The following is a 23229-nucleotide window of genomic DNA, read 5'->3' on the forward strand; positions in this document are numbered from 1 at the left end:
GTCTCCCACAGTGGACTCCTGATTTTGGAGGTAGGGCAAGAGCATTGTTAAAGTATAATTGACATTCAATATTATACTGGTTTCATGTGTACCACATAGTGATTCAATATTTATATTCCTGAGAAGGTGATCACCATAATCTACACTAATAAAAGAGAAAAATGGTAATGGGCGTACGGCGATACCTTTTTCATTGGCTATTCAGGGCTATATGCAAATTAACTGCCAACAAGATGGCGGCTAATTTGCATATGTAGGCACAATGCAGGGAGGCGAAAGGGAAAGCAGGAAGAAGCCCCCTGCCACTGACAGTGATCTGAAACCCAGGGGGGAGCTAAGAGCTGGGGGGCAGGGCAAAGGCGGTCCTGGGGCCGCCTTTGCCCTGCCCCCCAGCCATGATCGGAGAATCAGGCGCCTTTGCCGCCCTGGCCAGTGATAGCAGGAAGTAGGGGTGGAGCCAGCGATGGGAGCTGGGCACGGTCAAAGCTGGCAGTCCCGGGAGCTAGAAGTCCCTTGCCTGGGCCTAAAGCGAAGCCCACAATCTCGGCGCCCCCTGCTGCCACTTCAGGTCCCCACTGCCTGGGCCGGACGCCTAGGCCAGAGGCGTTAGGCCTGGGCAGGGGCGGAGCCTGCAACCGCGGGGAGCTGGGGGTCCCCTGCCCAGGCCTGACACCTCTGCCGGAGGCCTCAGGCCTGGTCAAGGGGCCGATCCGGTGATTGGTGATCGGAGGGTGATGAGGGTCAACTCCTCTGGCTGAGGCATCAGGCCTGGGTGGGGGGCGGAGCCGGGGATTGGGGGGATATGATGGTCCCCTTGCCCAGGCCTGAAGCCTGGGTCAGAGGCGTCAGGCTTGGGCGGGGGGTGGAGCAAGCGATCAGAGGGAGATGGGAGTCCCCTGCCCAGGCATGATTCCTGGGCCAGAGGCCTCAGGCCTGGGCGGGGGCCAGAGCCAGTGATCGGGGGGAGATGGGGGTCCCCTGTCCAAGCCTGACACCTCTGGCGGAGGCGTCAGGCCTGGGCAAGGGGCCAATCAGGCGATCGGAGGGTGATGGGGGTCAACGCCTGAGGGCTCCCCAGTATGTGAGAGGGGGCAGGCTGGGCTGAGGGACACTCCCCCCCCCCCACCCAGTGCACGAATTTTGTGCACCGGGCCCCTAGTAATTCTAATAATCAGCTGTCACCATATAAGTTATTACTACAATCTTGACTATTTTCCCTGTGCTGTACATTACATTCCCATGACGTCTGTTTCTATAACTGAAAGTTTGTACCACTTGCTCCCTTTCACCCTTTTCATCCATCCTCTCACCCACTGCTGTACGTCAACCATCAGTGTGTTGTTTTCTGTATCTATGAGTCTGTTTCTATTTTATTTATTCCTCTAAGTCTATCCATGTTGTCGCAAATGGCAAGATATTTTTATGGGTAATATTCCGTCGTGGGTGTGTATGTATACATATAACATTTTCTTTATCCACTCATCTATCAGGAGATACCCAGGTTGCTGCAATGACTATAGGATGCATATAGTTCTTCAAATTACTGATTTTGTATTCTTCAGATAACTACTCCAAAATGAAATTTTGGGATCATATGATAGTTCTATAGTGACTGCACCAGTTTATATTCTTACCCCCAGTGCATGAGGGTTCCCTTTTCTTCACAATCTCACCAACACATATTTGCTGATTTATTAATAGGCAGTCTGACAGATATGAGGTGCTACCTATTGTGATTTACATTTCTCTGTTTATTAGTGATGTTGAACATCATTTAATACTAGAGGCCCTGTGCACAAAAATTCATGCACTGGATGAGCAGTGGGGGGGGTGGGGGAGGGCGGGTTCTCTCACAGGATGTCCTACTGACGGGGAGCGGGCCTAAGCCGTAGTCTGGCCTCCCTCTGCAGGAGGCGACCAGCTGATCAGAGGAAGGCACCACCCCCTCTGTGGGAGGCCATCAGGGGAAGGTGACACCCCCATCACACCTCTGCTGCTGCCAGTGCCGGCCACGAGGCTGCCTGAGCCTTGGCCCGGCCCTCATTGTATGAGCCTCGGGCTGGCCCTGGGCAGTGGCAGCTACCATCTGCTCCCCTGATGCACCTCCTGGTCAAGTCCCCGCATGCCTGCTGCACACGCAGCCTCCTGGTGATCGCATCATGGCGTGACAACCACATAGGCTTTTATTAGATGTCTGCTGGTCAACTGTATGTCTTCTTTGGAGAATGTTCAGGTTCTCTGCCTGTTTAATTGGATTTTTTTATATTAAGTTGTATGAGTGCTTTGTATATTTTGGATATTAACCCCTTCTTGGCTATAGATTAACTTACTATATATTTATGGACCTTCTATTCTCTTTCATTGATCTAAGTGACTGTTTCTATGTCAGTTTGAAATCAAGGAATGTGTTACCTCTGCTTTGTACTTTTTTTTCAAGATTGCTTTGGTTACTCCAAGTTTTTTGTGGTTCTACATAAGTTTCAGGATTATTTGTTCTAGTTTTTATTTTGATAGAGATTTCATTGAATCTGTAGCTTTCTTTAGGTAGTATGGACATTTTAACAATATTAATTTTTCAGTCCATGAACATGGTATATCCTTTCATTTATTTGTGTTGACATCAGTATTTTTCATCAAAGTGTTACAGTTTTCAGAATACAGATCTTAGTCATTTCAGTTTTTGATGCAATTTTAAATGGGGTTGTTTTCTTAATTTATCTTTCTGATATTATTAGTATACAGAAATGCCGCTAATTTCTGTATATTAATTTTGTATCCTGCAACCTTACTGAATTTCTGTCATAATAGTTTTTACAGTGGAGTCTTTAGGGTTTTCTATAATATGTCATCTGTGAATTATGATAACTTTACCCTTTCCTTTCTAATTAGGATGCCTTTTATTTCTTTTTGGATTGATGTACTAGTAGCTAGAACTTTCAGTACTAGGTTGACTAAAATGGTGGTAGTTGGCAACCTTATCTTATTCCGAATCTCAAGGGTAAAGCTTTTAGCTCTTCACTGCTGAGTATAATGCTAGCTGTGAGTTTGTCATACATGTCCTTTATTATGTTGAGATAAGTCCCTTCTATTCCTGCTTGGTAAAAACTATGATGCAAGCTTGCAAATGGCACAGGTTAATAGCTCTGAAGACATATAAGGGCTCATGAAAGAAAAATGAGAATGTATAATTTTTAGACTCTAATTATAGAAAAAGAATGCAGTAGAAATTTTTGTTAAAATTCAGTTAAAGTTTTAAATGATATCATCTAATTTATTTTAATCACTTACTTGCATTTGTCAATTATAAATATTTACTTACCCTTGTGACTATAAATAATATAGTGGGTTCATATGGAGAAATTCAGATTTTGGCCTTTTGTTTCTAGGAATCTGCATATATCTCTGCTTCTTACATTTAACCTTTGGGGCACATATCACAATTTGTAAATAGGTTTGTTTGCTTTAGACAAATAAAGCACCTTGAGAATTGTGATCTTAATTTATTTTCAGAGCCTAGCATAGAGGAGGAAAAATATTTTGGGATGAATTTGGTTATTTATCACACTCCTGTTTATTTTACTCCCTTGGAATAGACTCAGTACCTCTATTTTTCATTATCCTATCATCCAACAAATAGAATAGATATTTAATTAACTAAATCAATAGGGAGTTAGCAAAATCACATGCAAGTCCATGGTAAAGCTTGTTCCTGTCAGCTGTGACTCCAATTTTAGCAAGGCCCAAGGAATTAGAATTGAATTTAACAAAACCAAATAATGTTTACTAGGTATACCACTATTTAAGCAATTTACAAATACTATAAACCCACTTAATCTTTATTAAGTTGCTACGGGGTAGTTCCTTTGAGGTAAGTTTATTTATTATATCTATTTTAGAGAGGAGGAAACTGAGGCAGGTGGAGAGAAAGTACATCACCTACTGTTAGTAAACTGAGTTTTAGTAATATTTATGCAAGTTAACATAGAAAAGAACAGCAGAGAGTTAAAAATAGAAAGTTATCAAAAGGTTAAGTTCTACTGGCACACTGGTGTGTGTCATTATTTATAATAAATTGCTGAAATTGTACACTGATTGTGCTGGCAGATTTTTCATTTAGAAAAGGTCATATCAGTTAACACCTTATAGATGCAGTAGTAATTATAGTGTAATTGCTGTTTCGCTGTTCAATATGTCATTTGGCAATACAGTTTTATAGTAGCATTCCCTAGGACCATATGCAATTAAATGTTTTTTCTAGTATTTCTAAATCTTTGTTTTGATCTGCTGTCCAAAAGAAATATATCATGATTAAAAAGTGTGAACCACATATGTAATTTAAACTTTTCAAGGATACTCATTAGCAAAAATGAAGCAAGTGAAGTAAATGCTAGTGATATTTTCTTTAAAGAAGTATAAGCAAACTATTATTATTTTAACATATATGCAATAGAAATATTTCATGTTTTTATAAAAATTAAGTCTTCAACCTCACATGTAGCTGATGCCTAACAAAGAGTTAGACATATCTTTTGTGACTAATAAGAAATTCTGATAGTTCATATAGACCATAGAGAAAATAGTGTTTCTTGATGAAGGCTCACTCATCTTTCAAGTTTTACCTCAATGCCATTTCTTCCATGAAAATTTCCCTGAGCACCCTGGCCAGAACATACTTCCCATACATATTCTCCTAACATATGTTTTATTACCATATAGTTAGTGCATTATATAATAGTTAATTTATTTCTTCTTATGCAAAATATTGAACTTCTTAATGGCAAGAATATCTTCAGTCACAGAACCTTGCCTGGACTTTATTTAATAAATATTTATTGGATGCATACTTAGCATCAAGTATTGTTCTATGCAGATTAAAAACCACTGTCCTTATCGGGCTTATACTTTTAGCAAATCAGTGGTCAGTAGAAAATATTGTTGAATAATTGAGCTTTTACACTTTTGGTGTCAATCTCTAAACAACGGGATAAGGAAGTGATATTTAACAGGTATACATACACAGTCTTAAAACAAAAATATTTTTTAGGGTAGAAAGGAAGTGGCTTGATAGCTCACATGACTGAGGTGTATTAAATGAATCCCAGACTCAACATTTGAAATATGTAAAAACATAATTAAATGCATTAAGGGAAACTGACCCTCTTTAAGTAGCTTTATCTAGCAGTGGTATCATTTTGTACCACATCCACAGATTTCTGCATGGTGATGGGTACCAAAATTGGATATTGAGAATTGTGACATTTGCAAGCATAGAGAGCTCAGTGCAGGGGACTCAGGGTGACAATGAGGTGCTGAGAACTACACTGTAAGTTATGTTACAACAAATCTGGATGTCTTTTAAGAAGACAAGACACTTGATGATAGCAGTTTAGTGGAGAGAAGGGCTTCTTAATTGTAGGGCCAATGATGCTATGGTTAACCTCTAGGAAGCTGGTTAGGAAAGGACTGAAATACGTACTTTGAAGATGACTAAGCAAAAACCATGTTCCATTTTATATGTCTGTTACAGATCCCCGAGAGGTTGAGAATGAAGGGGCCCACTAGTTTGATATTTTTTATATTTTTCTCCATCTTTTATTTCTCTCAGTTTGGGGAGAATGCTGCCATTCTGGCCTGCAAGTTTCTTTACACCTGTGTATCTCTGTACCTTCGTACATGAACTGCATTATGATTTATGCTATATGTACAGATAGTCTACAGAGATTGAGCTCTGTGGATGCAGGGGTTCTCTTGTTACAGTTTTGCCATTACCTAGCACTGTTACCATATTGGGATACTCAGTAAACGTTAACTTGAATGTTATGAAACTGAGTTCTAAAACCAGAAATTTAGGGGAGCATTATGCTTTTTCTGCTGCATTAACATTCTAATTATTTTTCTAACACCCACTCCTTAAAACCTGTTGATTATTGGGCCTGCCGTCTCTTTCTGGTGCTTCCATCTCCCACCTCATCTCCTTCCTCGTGCTCAGCTCTCTAGCTGCACTGCCTTAGACCTTCATTTATCAGTTGACTGTGCTGAGAATAATCTCTTTTATCACATCTGCACTCCAATCCCAGCCACAGTTAAATATTTCCCTCTTTGGGAAAAATACATTTAGTTGTCTTATTAGTTAACTAATATGTGTCTGTACCATTTAATTTACTAGTAAGTCCAGGAGGAAATGTCTTATGCCTGCCTCTATGTCAGCCGTGGGCAAACTACGGCCCGCAGGCCGGATCCGGCCCATTTGAAATGAATAAAACTATTGAAAAAAAGAGACCGTACCCTTTTATGTAATGATGTTTACTTTGAATTTATGTTAGTTCACACAAACACTCCATCCATGCTTTTGTTCCGGCCCTCCAGTCCAGTTTAAGAACCCATTGTGGCCCTCAAGTCAAAAAGTTTGCCCACCCCTGCTCTATGTGCAATATTATGTTATCACTAGAGGCCTGGTGCATAAAAAATTGTGCACTTGCGGGGGGGGGGGGTCCCTCAGCCTGTGCCCTCTTGCAGTCTGGGATCCCTTGGGGGATGTCCACCTGCTGGCTTAGGCCCACTCCCCGGGGGATCAGGCCTAAGCTGGCAGTCAGACATTCCTCTGGCAGCCCAGGAGCCCTCGGGGGATGTCCACTTGCCAGCGGGGAGCAAGGCCTAAGCTGCAGACGGACATCGTTAGCGCTGCTGAGGAGGCGGGAGAGGCCTCCGCCACCACTGCTGTGCTGGCAGCCATCAGCCTGGCTTGTGGCGGAGCAGAGCTCCCCCTGTGGGAGTGCACTAACCACCAGGGGCAGCTCCTGCATTGAGTGTCTGCCCCCTGGTGGTCAGTGTGTGTCATAGTGACCAGTCATTTCCAGTCATTCTGCTGTTAGGATCAATTTGAATATTACCCTTTTATTATATAGAATAGAGGCCTGGTGCATGGTTGGGGGCCGGCTGGTTTGCCCTGGAGGGTGTCCTGGATCAGGGTGGGGGTCCTCCTGGGTGCCTGGCCAGCCTGGGTGAGGGGCTGATGGCCGTTTTCAGGCTGGCCACACCCCCCGGCGACCCAAGCTCCGTCTCTCCTTTTCTTCTTTTTTTTTTTTTTTCAGCGTCTCCTTGAGCGGAGGCCATGACGGGCTGGAAGCAGGTATCTGGGATTTATTTATCTTCTATAATTGAAACTTTGTAGCCTTGAGCAGAGCCAAGGGCAGGTGGGAAGCTTGGCTTCCTCCATCACCCGGGGCAACCCAAGCCTCCCGCTTGCTCCATCTCTGTGGCCGCCACCATCTTAGGTGGGTTAATTTGCATACTCGCTCCTGATTGGCTGGTGGGCGAGGCTTGTGGATGTAGCAGAATGATGCTTAATTTACATGTTTCTCTTTTATTAGGGTAGATACATAATGCATATACTAAATGGTTAATACATTTGTTAACTGGATATTTAAAGCCACATGTCTAGACTTCAACTATACCTGCTCTTTCCTTGGTCTCCACTCAGAATATTTCATATGACAGAAAAGACAGATCATAAAAGCACTTAAACTATAAAATTTTGAACATAATTAGATCAGGAAATAGTTTTTAATATAATTATCTCTATAGATCCTGAAGAGCAGTTAATGCTTATTCTACATAAAGGTTAAAACTTATTGTTATACATGCTCCAGTATTTAGAAAAAAATACTCCCCCAAGTCATTGAAATGTTAAACATTTCACATTGCTTAAGGCAATATTGGGAAATGAGAAACTCTGTAAGATATCAGTATCTTTAATGTGTATTTTATCTGTGGGTGCTCTGGTGTTTCACCTATACTGAACGCTGTATTTGAACATCAAAAGGCAACTTTATAGGTAATGTGAAAATGTTTTCATTAAAATATAAAAGATAATTGTTTTATACATACACACAGGTGTTAAGAGCACCAACACCCTGGTGCAGTTGAAAATCCACTTAGTTAAGTTTTTGGGGAGTCAAAAAAATTATAATTGCCTGCTGTTGATTGGAAGCCTAACTGATAACATAAACTATTAGTCAACACATATTTTGTATATATGCTGTATTCTTATAATAAAGTAAGCTTGAAAAAAGGTAAGTAAAACATAAGAGAAAATACATTTACAGTATTGTATTTGTACTATAAGTTCATGCTGCCTTAGACAAATGAATCATCTCTTAATACCTACATCAATATTGTCTTATATGCTACAAAACACTGTAGATTTTATATGTATTACTAACACTAGACATCAAAAATGGAAAAATAATTCACTTATTTTTAGGTATAACGATCATGTGTTGATAACTAAGCAGCAGCAATATGATGACATTATGGTAGCCTAATCAAGTGTTATAAAATTTTTATAGCATACCCTATTATAGTCAAATTCATAATACAGTATTGGAAAGATTGTTATATTTTTTAAAAACAGTTACAGTTACCTGTAGTGATAGGTTAATATGCTGTTTCTCCAAATATGAGTGAGGCATACTGTACAGTAATATAATTTTTGAAAGCAAAGTTATATAAAATAGTAAGAAAAATAACACATTATTAATTTTTATGAAATATCACACACTTTATGCCTAGTCATTCCACTTAAAGGATTGCACCCAGTGTTCACATAATGAATACTTAGGCAATGGTGATTATGACACAAAAACATTTCTACGGTTATTTGCTCTCCACACGAAGACAGACACTCAAAACAGTTACGTTCATTATATGGCATGATGATTTTGGATGACCATAATGGTCTTCGTGTTGAGTAGGCTGAGGAGGAGGGTTGGTCTTTCTGGCTCAAGGTGGTAGAGGCAGATCACTCAGTGTAAACATGGAAGTACACATAATTTCTGTCTGATTTCTTTACTTTTTCACTTCTTTAAAAATGTTTCTATGTGGCACCACTCCTCCTTTTCACTGTTTGCTTTAGTTCCAGTGCTTGCATCACCAAAGGGTGCATGTCCTAAAACAGTGGTCGGCAAACTGCGGCCCCTTGAGTGTGGCTCTTCCACAAAATACCATGTGTGGGCGCACACGTACAGTGTGATTGAAACTTCGTGGCCACACTCAAGGGGCCAAAGAGCCACGTGTGTCTCATGAGCCGCAGTTTGCCGACCACTGTCCTAAAAGAAGCCAGAGCCTCTGGAGTCATCAGGACCTTCTTAGGGGGTTGTCAGTCAGTTTATTTCTGGCTCTGCTGCTTCTCCATCTTCTTCCTCATCGTCTAGCACTGACTCAGGTTCACTCATTTCACCTTCTGTTAATTCCTCTGCTGTGGTGGTATCTACTAGCTCTCGAACTTCAATATCCATACCTTCAAATCCTTCCAACTTTTTTTGTTAAGTCCCCAGTCTCTGTCAGCTTTCCTTGACTGGCTCTATCATAATTGCTCTGAAGCTTTTCATGACATATGCACACATTTTTCTCCAGTAGAAATTTATTGTTTGGGGCATGATGACTTTCACAGCTCTGGCTATCACAGCAGTGGCATCATCACTGGTGTGATCCTTTCTGACTTTCATGATTTTTCTCTCTACTTGGGTTTTTTCCATAGCCCGACAATCCTTTCCATAGGATGCCATGAATAGCGAGCTTTAAAGGTCCTTAAGACCTCCTGATCTAGAATTGGAGACATTGTATTTGGGGGCAAGTCTATGACACCTTTGGTGTTGAATGCACGAAGTGCTGGGTGGCAGGGCATTGTCCAATATCTAAAGAACTTAAAAGGCAGTCCCTTACTGGCCAGGTACCTCCTGACTGCAGGGACAAAGCATCAAGGGAACCAGTCTAGAGAAAGGGTTCTCATTGTCCAGGTTGTCTTGTTCTCCAACCAAAAGACTGGCAGCCGGTGTTTCTCTTTTTCCTTTAAGACTCGTAGGTGAACATCTTTATCGATAAGTGCACTCTGGATTTTAAACCTTACTGAATTTGCACAAAAGAGTTAGCCTATCCCCTCCTGCTTTAACCTTTTGCGGTCGTATTAAATTTGGACACGGGTGTCGTACTGGTCGGAATTAATTTCCATTGAAAGAGCAGTGATACATAACATGCAAGATTATAAAGGATAAACAAGATTTATTAATTCTTTTTTTGGAACTACGTCACTACTAGTAGAATCACTACAAACGTTATCACTTTCTAAGTCAGAGTCAGTATTCAAGGTGCCAGAATAAAACTCTTCATCGTTACTTTCAGATTCGCAGTACACTTCTTTCAGTAACTTTCTTTTTGCCATTTTGGAGTATTATTTTGAAATAACAAGCGAGAATGCCTAATTACATTTAAACGTAATTTGTAAAGCTTTATTTGAAATTCTGTGAAGTATCTCCTAAGCTTGTCGATTTCTTCACTCTCAAAAGGCGACTGACTCGCCACGGTGTTTTGCATGACGCATGTGGAACTACCGCGTTTGTTTCGATATCTCCGATTTGTCGGGGCAGTGTTTTGGTTCGTGACATGGTCGCTTAGACACTTAAGAGCTTTCAGAGACATTATGAACTGATACATGAATGAATAGAGTTAAGATTCGTACAGTTCCTTGCTTTGGTGGCTGAGTAGACAAACAACCGCAAAGGGTTAAATCCTGCTACTTGCTTCTCTTCTTTACTAAGAAATGTCCTATGTGGTATTTTTCCTCCCAAACAAGGCACGTTTGTCTGCTTTTAAAAACCTCTTCAGTCAGATATCCTTTCTCCTCAATGATTTTTTAATGGGGTCTAGGAGCTATTACGCTTCCTCTCGGTCGGCAGAGCTGCTTCTGCTGTTACCTTGACATTTTTTAAGCCAAACCTCTTCCTAAAATGATCAAACCATCATTTGCTGGCATTTCCTTCCCCAACTTTGGATCCTTCACTTTTCTTTTGCTTTAAGTTCTCATAAAATAACTGCTTTTTCTAAAATCATACCAGTCTCTAGGTATGCCTTTCTTATCACAATACTAGAGGCCTGGTGCACAAGATTTGTGCACTGGGGGTGAGGGCAGGGCGGGGGCGGTCTGTCAGCCTGGCCTGCGCCCTCTTGCAATCCGGGACCCCTTGGGGTATGTTCGCCTGCCAGCTTAGGGGATCAGGCGTAAGCCAGCACTCAGACAACCCTCTCGCAATCAGGGACCCCTTGCTCTTTACTACCTTCCTGCAGTGGAGGTACCGCCACTGCTACTGCGCTTGCCAGCCGTGAGCCTGGCTTCTGGCTGAGTGGCGCTTCCCCCTATGGGAGTGCACTGACCACCAGGGGGCAGCTCCTGCGTTGAGCATCTGCCCCCTGCTGGTCTGTGCACGTCATAGTAACCGGTCCTTTTGCCGTTTGGTTGATTTGCATATTATGCTTTTATTATATAGAATTGTGACCACATAAAAAGCTGCATTTTTAATAGAAGGTATTGCATAAAAAGGTTTTCTTACCTGCTGAAATACCTTTATACATTTCCTGTTGTTTTTTTTTTTTTTTTTTCTATAATACTGGATTCATTTATCTTGAAATGGTGAGCAACCACATGGCTACTGACCACATTCTAAGGTACATGTCATGACTTTTCTCTGCTTCTTGGGACTGATTTCTCTATTTCTAGTGGCATTTCTTATGGGTCCCACCATGATATTCAAGGTGTACAGCATTACAAAATACTTAAGAATTGTGACAGATCACTTTTCACTAATACACAGTGCTCATGTGGAGATGGAATTTTAAGCAGATGCTCATGGCACTTGGGCTCACCTCAGCAAAATGTGGCTATGAAATTATTGCAGTAGGAATACAGCTACTTTTATGCAATTATGTTCTAATATGCATCTTCATATTTGTTTACATTTCTCTGCAAATGGTGCCATTCACAGTGTTTGTGTTTTAGTTTGGTAAATTTCAAATTTATATAATAGATTTTTATGTTTTATGGTAGTAAATGATAAACTAGCCTAGAATCAACACATTTTATACATTTACTAGAGGCACGGGATTCATGCACTAGTGGGGGGCGTGGCCTGCAGGGATCGGCCCACCGTGGGAGCGCTGCTCATCCCAGTCAGCTGAGTGGCTGTGGACCTGCCCTCTGAGCAGCTGCTCCCTGGTCCAGCATCTTCTGTGGAGCCAGAGTACTAACCTCTCCAGGGTTCCTGGTTGGGACTGGGCCCAGAGATAAAAGCACTCAGAGGCAGCAAGTAGGTCTCAGTCCTGTGGTGACCATGAACCTGCCTGCCAGCCTCCGGGGTCAGCTCCGTGAGGTGCCTGGGGGGAGGAAGTTCCTGCACATCGGCCCAGAGTTCACAGTGGGAGCAGCGCTCCCACTGGGGCAGCGCACTGACCACCAGGGGCCAGCTCCTGCATTGAGTGTCTACCCCCTGGTGGTCAGTGCACATCATAGCAACTGGTAGACCGGTTGTTCTGCCATTCGGTTGCTGGGCTTTTATTATATAGGATGATGTACCTTTTTCTTTTCTTTTTTTCAGCATTTTATACATTTGTGAGTTTTTTTAAATTTTCATAAATCTCCAAAAATTTTTCCAACATTCAAAATATCTACTTATGACTTCCAGTCAAGATAGTGGAATAAGTAATTGCTGTGCTCACCTCCTCCCATGAGCACAACAAAATTACAACTGAATTATTTGACAAGCATAATTGAGAACCACCTGAAGACTAGCTGAACAGAACTTCTTTAACTCAGGATTTAGAGAAGTCTGTTTGGGGGATGGGATATGCAGAACAGGCTGGTCCTACATCCACTTGTGACAATTAAGAATCGGAGTTACATCTCAGCTATGGAGGTTCCCATTGAGGAGCAAGTAGTTCCAGTCCCACACTGGGCTCCTCATCCCATTGCAGCAATACTGGGGACCCAGGCATTCCTCTTGAGGGGCCCCAAACAGATTTGCTCACTTGAAAACTCACTCATTCTTGTCCCCAACACAAAAAGTGCAAGGGATATGGGAGGAACTGAAGAGTGAGGGGTGGGGATCAGGATGGCTCTCTCTAGGGATAGAATTGCTGGCTGTCACCCTTGTTCCTTTGTTGAGCCCTTCCACCTCCCGACCAGTAGGCATATGCCAAATCTGAGCTCTCACCTCACTCAACTCGCATTCCCAGCAAGAACTGCTTCAGTGGATTTTCCACACTAGAGGCCTTCCTCAGCTCGTGCTGTGGACTTTCCTAAAATCTCTCAAAGGTCCCCAGGTAAACAGTGGCTGGCCTCATCATGTCTTCTACCTGTTGCTAAGTTGCTCCAAGCCTGATGCAAGTGATGGAGGGTCTCAATTTTCACTGTCATTCCCAACTGTGAGCTGCAGCCAGTGTTAGCTCAGCATGTAGCTTCAACCAAGAGGGCACAAACCTGGCATAAGTGACAGCTCATCTCAACTCATGTTGTGATGCTCATCAAAGGGTTCAAGCCTGGCACTAGTAACATCTGCCCTCGGGTCACAGCATAGTCCCTCCAAAGCAGTTCCAGAACCAACACACCCGGTGGCCAGCTGCAGACCACACCAGCACACCACCCAACTAGCTGCACAAATGACACACCCTAAGGGTGGATTTCATTGGCACCACAGTCCTGCTAAAGTGACTTCCACTCTATTGTGCCAGCCCCCACACAGTAGCTTTTCTGCTGTAGTCATGGCCAGCCCTCATTGTCAGTACCACCCACTGATGTGCCAACAGCAATCAAGGCTCAACTACAGCAGGGGAGCACACACAACCCACACAAGGGAAACAACTAGAGCCCCCAGCTCAGGTGAACAGGCCTCATAGGACAACTACTACATACGGCCACCTTGCCAAAAGTGGGAGAAGTAGCAAATCTACCTAATACATAGAAATAACACGGGGAGGCAGCCAAAAGGAGGAGAAAAAGAAACATACAGTGGTTTTGTGACATTCTTTTGAGTTAATAAACCTGTTGTCTTTATCATGACCTGCATGTCTTTTTCCATACAAACAATTGTAAATTGCCCACCCCTGTACAATAATGAGATTTTGTCATTTGCAGCAACATGGTTGGACCTAGGGGGTATTATGTGAAATAATTGAGACAGAGAAAGAAATACTATATTATTTCACTTATATGTGGAATCTAAAGAACAAAATAAACAGAAGCAAATTCATAGACACAGAAAAGTTGATGGTCACCAGATAGGAGAGGAGTGGTTGCATGGGTGAAAAAACTAAAAGGAATAAGTATTGCCAGTTATAAAAAGTGTTAGGGATGTAAAACACAGCACAGGGAATACAGTCAGTAATACTGTAATGACTATGTTTGGTGTCAATAGACTTATTGGGGCGATCACTTTGTAAGTCATAAATGTCTAACCACTATGTTGTATATCTGAAACTAAAAGTGTCACCTGTAATTGGACATTAAAAAAAAAAATAAAAGTTCATGTACAGCTGTTCAAGAGTCAAATGTGTGTTTGTAAGAGAGAAAGATGAAGGAAAGAGAATTTTGACATCTTTTGCCTACTTCGACATTGACTTAAACTAAGAGAGTATCTAATTATTACATAATTCTTATCTTCATTCACTTTTATGCCCTTTTATACTCAAATGGAAAGGTCCCCCCCTCAATTTTTCTCCCTAATATGTGTAACAGATTTCTCATTTTCACCTGCCCACCCATCATGATCCCCTTTGATACTCACCTCTCCTTCTGTCTTAATCTGTCTGATTTCTCAATAAGAAGCCTTATTTGGTCCCACTTTCCTTCTGTTTCAATTACTTTTATTTTTGGGGAACTATGTAAAGATTTTCAGAGACTAAAGTTATATACCTAAATCTAAAATTATTTCATTTATCCCTATGTTTTAAAACTTAATAATGTGTCTTTTTCTGAATTAGCAATTGCCACTTGAGCTCTTGGTTTGTAATCCCATTACCTCAGTGGTTCTCAACCTTCTGGCCCTTTAAATACAGTTCCTCATGTTGTGACCCAACCATAAAATTATTTTCGTTGCTACTTCATAACTGTAATGTTGCTACTGTTATGAATTGTAATGTAATGTAAATATCTGATATGCAGGATGGTCTTAGGCAACCCCTGTGAAAGAGTCCTTTGACCGCCGAAGGGGTCGCGACCCACAGGTTGAGAACCGCTGCATTACCTACAATGGAGACACTGAACTCAGAGTGTTATACAAGTGCACAGGCTGAGGCTGACAGAGGGAGGTGGTATGTCTCACCCCTAATTATTGAATTTTATGACAGTGACCTTAGACAGGTTGTTTCACATGTCTACGACAACAATTGAATATAAAATACTGTACCCTGTGTATAGACCTTCATTTCTCACCTTACGGACCTTTCTTTCTCCCACTTAATCTTTCGTTCATAGGCTTTGGCATATAGTATTTGGTACACTTCCAACTTCACTTGTCAACTAATCTTGTTCTTCATTTTCCTTTGATCAAAGGGGAAATGCAATGTCTTCACTTGCTGTGTTCATGGAATTTTGAATTTTATCACGATGAAAAAAATCCAGTCTTGCCCACCAAGGGCCTGGCATTCAGCTAACTCTACTTACATCATTCCCCAGACTCTTTACCTCTGGAATCCACCCTGTGAACACTGAAGTTGTCTGTCATTATCATGGATAGCTAGGCTCAGTTAATTTAAGTTACTTGCCCAGTGTCACACATCTAACATGTGGCAAAGGCTGGATTGTATCCACAGTCTTCTCGACACTAAAGCTTCATATTAGAGTCAGGTCCATGGCAGAATGTTACAGTAGTTGTGATGGAGCTGTAACTTTGTCATGGGCCTTGAGAACCACAAGGTTTTGCAGTGGTGCAAATAAGAATTCTCAGAAGACAAGAGTTGGGAATCCATTTAGCAGGGAAGGGAGGTGCGTACCAGACTGCTTATGGGAACAAATAAATTATTTGTACACAAGATTTTGGACTACATATCTGCCATGGAGCCAGCTGAAGATATTCAAATGTAGTAAGTAGGAGTAAAAGTGAAATAGGCATATTTGTGCCATAGCAACATGAGAAGGTACCAAAAAAAGCTCAGAAATGTATCTCAGTTTCTAAGTTGTAGGCTGTCAGTAAAGCTTATGGTTGAGCCATAGGTCAGGGTGAAGTGGGAAAAGAAAAGAAAGGGGGGGAGAGGAAAATGCACAATAAATAGTTGGCTTCACAACTATTTCCAAAGTGCCTCAATAAAAATGTCTTCACCAGACACATCCCTGTTGATGTTTGGAAAAGCAGACAGCAGACAAATTCTTCAGAAAGCATACACTTTTCACTGAAGATAAAATTATTTTTTAAAAATATTAAGTACTTGAAGGTTTGCGATTTAAAGCAGATTAAGGTGGAGAATGGAGCATGTTTTACCCCCTAACCATTGCGTTTAATTTCTCTGTGTTACATTGATACTCTTCTTCGTGGGTTTTACATTATTATTTTCAAATGTATTCTTAATTGCCAAAGTAACACCTTACAAGATATTTTAAATGTAAGTATTTTAAACTTCCTTTAAAACATATGCTAAGAGTAATGACCCTTTGTACCTTTAAGATCTTCCAAAAAAATTTGGCTGATGTGATAAAAATTATTTTAAAACATACGTTATTTGTAGATAGATAATTAGTGATAATTCATTAACATATATTTTTAAATTCTAAATTTTTCTACTTTATTTTAACTTAATCCAGGGGCCATGAAATCTACAGTGTTCACAGTTCTGCAGTCATTCACCATAGCTAGAGCAGAGCCAGATAGGGCATGGCCCAGGGTACTTGCTCTTTTTTACTTTCTAGTGCAACCATGTGCTTTATTATCATTTATTCATTTTGTTATAAGAGCAAAATTCCTAATGTTAAAGGGGTGTTTGATTTCTTAAATCTGTCGTTAGCTAACGCTGAAAATTTCACAACCTATATTCTCTCAGTATAATGCATAAAGACCAAGTTCAGTATTTCATACTAAAAGTGAGATCAATTTTCTAGAGAGAAGCTTTTAATCTTTGTATATAGTCTGACATGCCAGATTGTATTTAACAGCTGAGTTTCAGAGACAAGTACTAGGCATTTCTTCAAAGAACCTGACCAAATGCTGTAATCTATTTCCTTCTGAAATTGCAGCTGCTAAATTATACCCCAAACATTTATAAGTGTCACTTTGCCTTTCCAGCAATTAAGGAGCGCAAAAAATCCCTTTGTGTTTCTTAGCTTTCAAATTATTGTATTTATCCTGAACTGGCCTTCCACTTTGCTCTATCAAATGTTACTGAGGAGGTTTAGGAGGTTATGTTAAAGAGGGAGGCATCAATTCTGAACAGGTATGGAAAAACGATTTCTTTTGATGTACTAAAGTGTTCTATTTTAAAGGCATTTTAGCAATTTAACACATCAACTGTTGTGAATTCCCGTGTAAGTAGGCAGCCAATTCATTTCCCTTGAAAGGGCAGAAAGTCTGAGTCAACATCAGAGCCCTGATGGTGGCAGCTTGACAGTCACTGCGTTTACAGAAACTCTCCCTTTGCTGTTTCAGTGTTGATCCTCCTGATCGTCACCATGAGGAGACGGAAAAAAGAGCCCCTCATTTTCGATGAAGAGAGAGATATCAGAGAGAATATCGTTCGCTACGATGATGAGGGTGGAGGAGAGGAAGACACGGAAGCTTTTGACATGGCAGCATTGAGAAACCTCAACGTCATCCGAGACACCAAGACCCGGAGAGACGTGACTCCAGAAATTCAGTTCTTGAGTCGACCGACTTTTAAAAGCATCCCAGATAATGTCATTTTTCGGGAATTTATTTGGGAGAGACTGAAGGAAGCTGATGTGGATCCCTGTGCGCCCCCTTATGACTCCCTGCAGACGTATGCATTTGAAGGGAACGGCTCCGTGGCTGAGTCCCTCAGCTCCTTGGAGTCCATCAGCTCAAACTCTGATCAGAACTATGACTACCTGAGTGACTGGGGGCCCCGTTTCAAACGACTTGCGGACATGTATGGGACCGGCCAGGAGACTTTGTACTCCTAGCCTTGGAACTTTCCTTGGGAATGTACTGAAGAAAAAGTCAAAGCAAAACAAACAAAAAAGACTCCATAACACAAAACAAGAACTCCCCTTGCTAGAGAAATGGTTGTAAATATGTCTCCATTTTTAATGGTTTGGTTTCTACCTTGGTGAAGCGTACGGTCGTTAGATGGATCCAAGGACCACACTGACCACAGACTCTAAGCAGTTGAAGGCTTTTGATAAAAAGAAATGCTCAGTGATTTGTGAATAGATAGCAACTCTCAGATACCTGCAAAGGCACCTAACTTCTATGAGTAAGTTGTGCCCCGTGTTGTCAGTGAACCACAGATGCCCTGTGCACACCTTCATGGTACTGTCAGTGAGAACAACACGATGTGCCATCGAGAAGTTCTGCAACTTCTCGGATATACAAACGTGGGACAAATTTAATTGATAGTGATGCTTTACGCTTGCTAGATTAGAGAATCCAGCAAAATTTTATTGCTCTGGTTTAGCAAATATATTTCATTTAGCAAAATACAAATTCTTAGAAAAATCTTTCCCAGTCCTCTAATACAAGCCAATGAAATTGGATTTAAGGCAACGTAAACCATTGTTTAGCAAATAAAGATGAAGTGTTCCAAATAAGAAAAAGGTTAATCATTCTGAAAGTGTGCAACCGTTTTGAGATGCTTGTGTAGGTATAAAAAAAGTTGCTGTCTATTTGTTGATTTTTTTTTATTAGCTCTTCTGATTTTTACAGGAGAATATCTTTTCTTTTTTATCTGACACATGGTCTTATATTAATTTTGGAGCTCCAATCTCCACCAATTTCAGGTCCATCTTACTGCCTCATCATACTGAGCTTGTCAGAACATGCTGATTTTTCACCAGTCACAGCTCCATGAAGGAAATGAAGCATGGAAATGGAGAAAAAAAGCAGAGCAATTGAGCATCTCAGAGAGGAGCACAGCTACAAGGACATATGAATTATTGGTCTGAGTCATTGGAACGTACAAAACATTGGAATGAAATATTTGTATTTTAAAAAGATTTTAGAGAGAAGTGAGATTTCCTTTGATGTGAGATTTATTTTTCAAGGTCAAGAGTTCTATATGCTCCAAAGACTTTTGAGAATTTGTTTTACCCCACCTTCTTTTGCTGTAAGTATATAGAGCAAAAGACTGATTTTTAAAATATGTCTTAATGTCATGTTATAAACTTCAAAACCCATCTTTAAACTCCAGTGCAAATATGTTCTTCAAGAATAGACCTGGCAATGTATAATTTCTATACTGGTTTAGACGTGCCAAAGTGAGGAGAGTAATTTCAAGGGATCACGTGTGTTTAAGTTTGTGATGGGCTTCTTCAAAAAAAATAATTTTATGACTAAATATTTCTACCTATCATTAAACAACAGTACTAGTTTAATGTGCGTATATTCAAGTAAGAATGGATTTAGTTTCTTTTTTCCGTTTAGAAAGAGTTATTGTTGGGTTCCTAATAAATCTATAGATAATGGACACTGTATAAAAAATTATGTTCTAAAAGTGCTTCTTTCTGAAAGACAACCACTGGAACTGGAACATCAACATTTTGATGACACTAGGAGAAACTGTGTAGGATTATGTAAACTTGAAGCCCACCTTTAGAAATGAAGTATGTGAAAGTGGCCTTCAGCTTTATCAAAATCAGTAATTCAGTCAATTTGATTATCCGCAAACAGTCCTTTCATTTGAATAAAGTTTTGTAGACATTGTTTCATGCCTAGATAGATATGCTTCTTGCTGTATTAATATACGTATATATGAAAAACCAATTTTATAACAAAGTAAAAGATCCCATTCATTACTTTTAGTCAATATGTAACTTTTTCAACAAAAAGCTAGTACATGTCTACCCTTTTCAGTAAAATCACAGTGTGGTATAGGAATTAGGTAGGTGTTGAATCAGCAGGGTGCTGAGAAAACAGTTTTGTAATAACTCCCTTGTTGTCTGCAAGAAGATAAAATAGTTTAGTACATTTGGATGATGTCAAAACTGCTGATTGTTGCACATATCACTTAATGGAGATTTGAATGTATTTTAGAAAAGGAATATCACATTATTCACCTTTCTTTCCTTTTAAAGAATATATTTTCTTGGTTTTTAATTTTTTTCATATTTGCCAGTAATATATTGGGAAGAGACTAAAATTTAAATAAAGATTTAAAATTCTTGCATATACCCAATTGCCATTTTATGTGTGAAAGATTACATCAATACAGTATTGAACTCAGTTGAGTGGTATTTTTTAAAAATGTTTGACATGACAGGAAAAATGATAAAATTTCTATGAAGTTCTCTAGCTAAATTTAATTATTATGAAGGTGACTGTATTTTAGTGTCCTTTTTTTTTCAGAAATCTGACACTGTATATGATTATCTGGTATAATAGTTGAGAGATGGGCTATGTTTTAAAACCACAGACTAGAACAGATGACCAATTTAAAAAATCTATTTCAAAACAAGTCAGGAGCTTCTCCAAAAACATTTAAATAAATACCTATTATCTAGCCAATAAAATTCCCTGGTGTACTAGAACCAACTCCCAAGAACCAATGATGCCATCTCTTCCCAACTCCACTTCTAGTGACACCATTTTGGTAGGTTGAAGTCAGCCAGGGTGGTCATATTTAGACCACTATGGAAATCAGCAAACACCATCTGTTTTCTTTAGGAGAACCTGTTGTTAAATTTTCCCCAACACTCCACTGATTAAGTTATTTTATAAAAGGAACTTTTATGATTATAAATGATATATGAATGAATAGACTATCAAATAGTAACATGAAGGAATTTTTGCTCTATCCTACTTAATATAAATGCATGTGCTAATTATTTCCTGGTAGCAAATCCTTGGAGCTACAAGAAAAAATGAAGAGGGTCCATTTCAATATGAAAGTGATGGCTTAATAATTTCAAGTGCAGAAAACAGTTCAGAAAGTCAATAAATTTACATATTTCTATTTGTCCATGTGGGGCCATCAATAGAAACTTAAGGTGCCCAAAGTAATGCGGGTTTTTGCATGATTTAACTTCTTAAAAAAGTATTTCCATTTCACTTGTTACTATCCATGTCAAGAAAATATGTCCAAGTGTTACTGTTGTAATTAGCTACTTATTAATAACTAGAGGCCTGATGCATATTTATGCAAGAGTAGGAAGAGTAGGCCTTCGCAGCCACGGCAGCTGCTGCCTGGCTTCATGCAGAAGGTCAGAAGGACATCCGGAAGGATGTCTGGTCTAATTAGCATATTATGCTAGTATTATTATAGATAGGAAGAAGGCAAAGGGAAGGCCAGGTATTATAAGCATAGTTACTTGGGCAGCTTCACCAGGAAGCTGCGATATCATACTTCCAAGGGAACCACTGGTCTATTCACTGCAAATCACTAGGGGAAGGGACTGGACAAAGGGGAAGATGAGCACATGTGCAGTGAAGTAGAGGTGAGACAGGAAGTTGTCTGTCAATCAGCCCTGGGAACAGAGATCATTGGCTAGAGGAGTGGAGGCAATGCAAGCCTGCAAACATTTGAGAATATATAATCCCTAAACAAATGAATTCTCTCTCCTGTTCTTTTGGCTTTGCACCTGCTTTCTTGCGCTCATTTGTATTCCCTCCATAGCCACGAGGCCCTAGACGCCACAGGGCCTATGACCATGCAGACCCCACACACAACGGAGTATAGATGGGAACACAAAATAAGCTAGCCTCATGCTGGACTGGACTGTGCAAATATGGAACTGAAACTCTGGGCAATGGCTTTAATTCTAGCTCTGCTGAAGACATAGCTGAACTTCCATGCAGGACTGAGAGAGAGGACCTTGGAAATAGGAATTTAATTCCACACAATAAATGCCACTCATTCTCCCATGCAAGTCTCAGAAAATTCCTTTTCTCATGACATCGCAAGAAGCCCACTTCCACCAGCAACAGGTGGGGACACAGAAGATACCCCACCAATAACAGAAGCTCCCATTCTAAAATGTTATCTTTACATAATTTTAAGCCAGCATAACGAATATAAAAACTAAATTTTACCAAGAAAGGGGACTTCCACAGATCAAGCCTAAATTACCATTCCAGATTCACAAAGCAATTCTCCTAGGTCATCTGGAGACTAAAATGAGGGAGATAATCAGAAAAGGTGAGCTAGATGGAGACAATGAGTAGACAGGGTACCTCGATGAACCCTGGAAACTTCCCTTTGATATGAAGCTCAGCTTGAGGCTGACTGCAGTTGTGGTGAGATAACTACAAGACAGGCAGGCAGTAATAACATTTCAGTAATGATAGCTGCCTTTTCATGCCTTTTCACTCTGCCTTCTGAAAATGTTTTAAATTATTTTAACTTCATGCACAATTACATTTACTACACTGGATGATGAGCAGGTTTCGGCAATTATTCTCACTTAAGTGGTGTAGTTATACCAGGTATGAGTGATAGTTGTGCGATGGCCCACATGCCCAAAGAATCTTACATGCAAATAGACTAAATCTAAAGAAGCCAAAAATAAGTTAAGGTAAATATATTGCAGTTGGCAAAAACCATCTAGTTTAAATATTTTAGTTTATAACCACTGGTTGTAAATAATCTTCAAATTTTCAATTTTACTATGAGATCTATTGACTTACAATCTGTCTTTGTTACTCTAATTGTTTCTGAAACACTATTTAAAGGTTTATTTATGGTTGATCTAATTTGAGTGAAAGAAAGCTTTAACTTACTCTTAACTATTTTGGGTTACATGCAATGTAAATGACAATAGATAAGGAATCTTTCTGTTAGTCTGTGGTGTTTATTTGATCTTAAGTATATAGTAAATTATTTTAAAGTTATTAATAACAATAATGTATGTTGTGTGTGTATGTATGTGTATATATATATATATATATACACACACACATATATATGATGATGATGATGTCTGAAAGTTTGGCAAGGGAAACATACTATGTTAGCTGACTAATCATCATCATAATCAAAAGAGCAAGAAAGTTGTAACAGCATTCACATTCTGAATGTAATTGAAATTGTTTCAGAGGAGTGGGATAATCCCTTAAGCAAAATGGGAGTTTGGGGCATAATTTTAAGCCAGCATAACGAATATAAAAACTAAATTTTACCAAGAAAGGGAACTTCCACAGATCAAGCCATATGTGTATGATATGCTGACACTTTTTCATTGTTATGCTAACTTGTAGTGACTCAGAGTTTAACTGAAAAGGACATGTGCCTGTTTGTATATGTTTG

At 40.0% G+C, this 23229-nt stretch overlaps 1 protein-coding gene across 1 annotated transcript in view; it reads left to right on the plus strand.

Moving 5' to 3' along the window:
• CDH7 (cadherin 7) overlaps positions 1–21047 on the plus strand; it is a 121493-nt gene extending 100446 nt beyond the window's left edge. Inside the window, exon 13 of the mRNA XM_081098051.1 lies at positions 17460–21047. Within this exon, the coding sequence (XP_080954177.1) occupies positions 17460–17953 (494 nt within the window). The 3' untranslated portion in view covers positions 17954–21047. The remainder of the gene's footprint in view (positions 1–17459) is intronic.
• Positions 21048–23229: the final 2182 nt, after the last annotated feature.

This window comes from Myotis nattereri (genome assembly GCF_964212035.1).
Source record: "Myotis nattereri genome assembly, chromosome: 8".
NCBI classification, from domain to species: domain Eukaryota; kingdom Metazoa; phylum Chordata; class Mammalia; order Chiroptera; family Vespertilionidae; genus Myotis; species Myotis nattereri.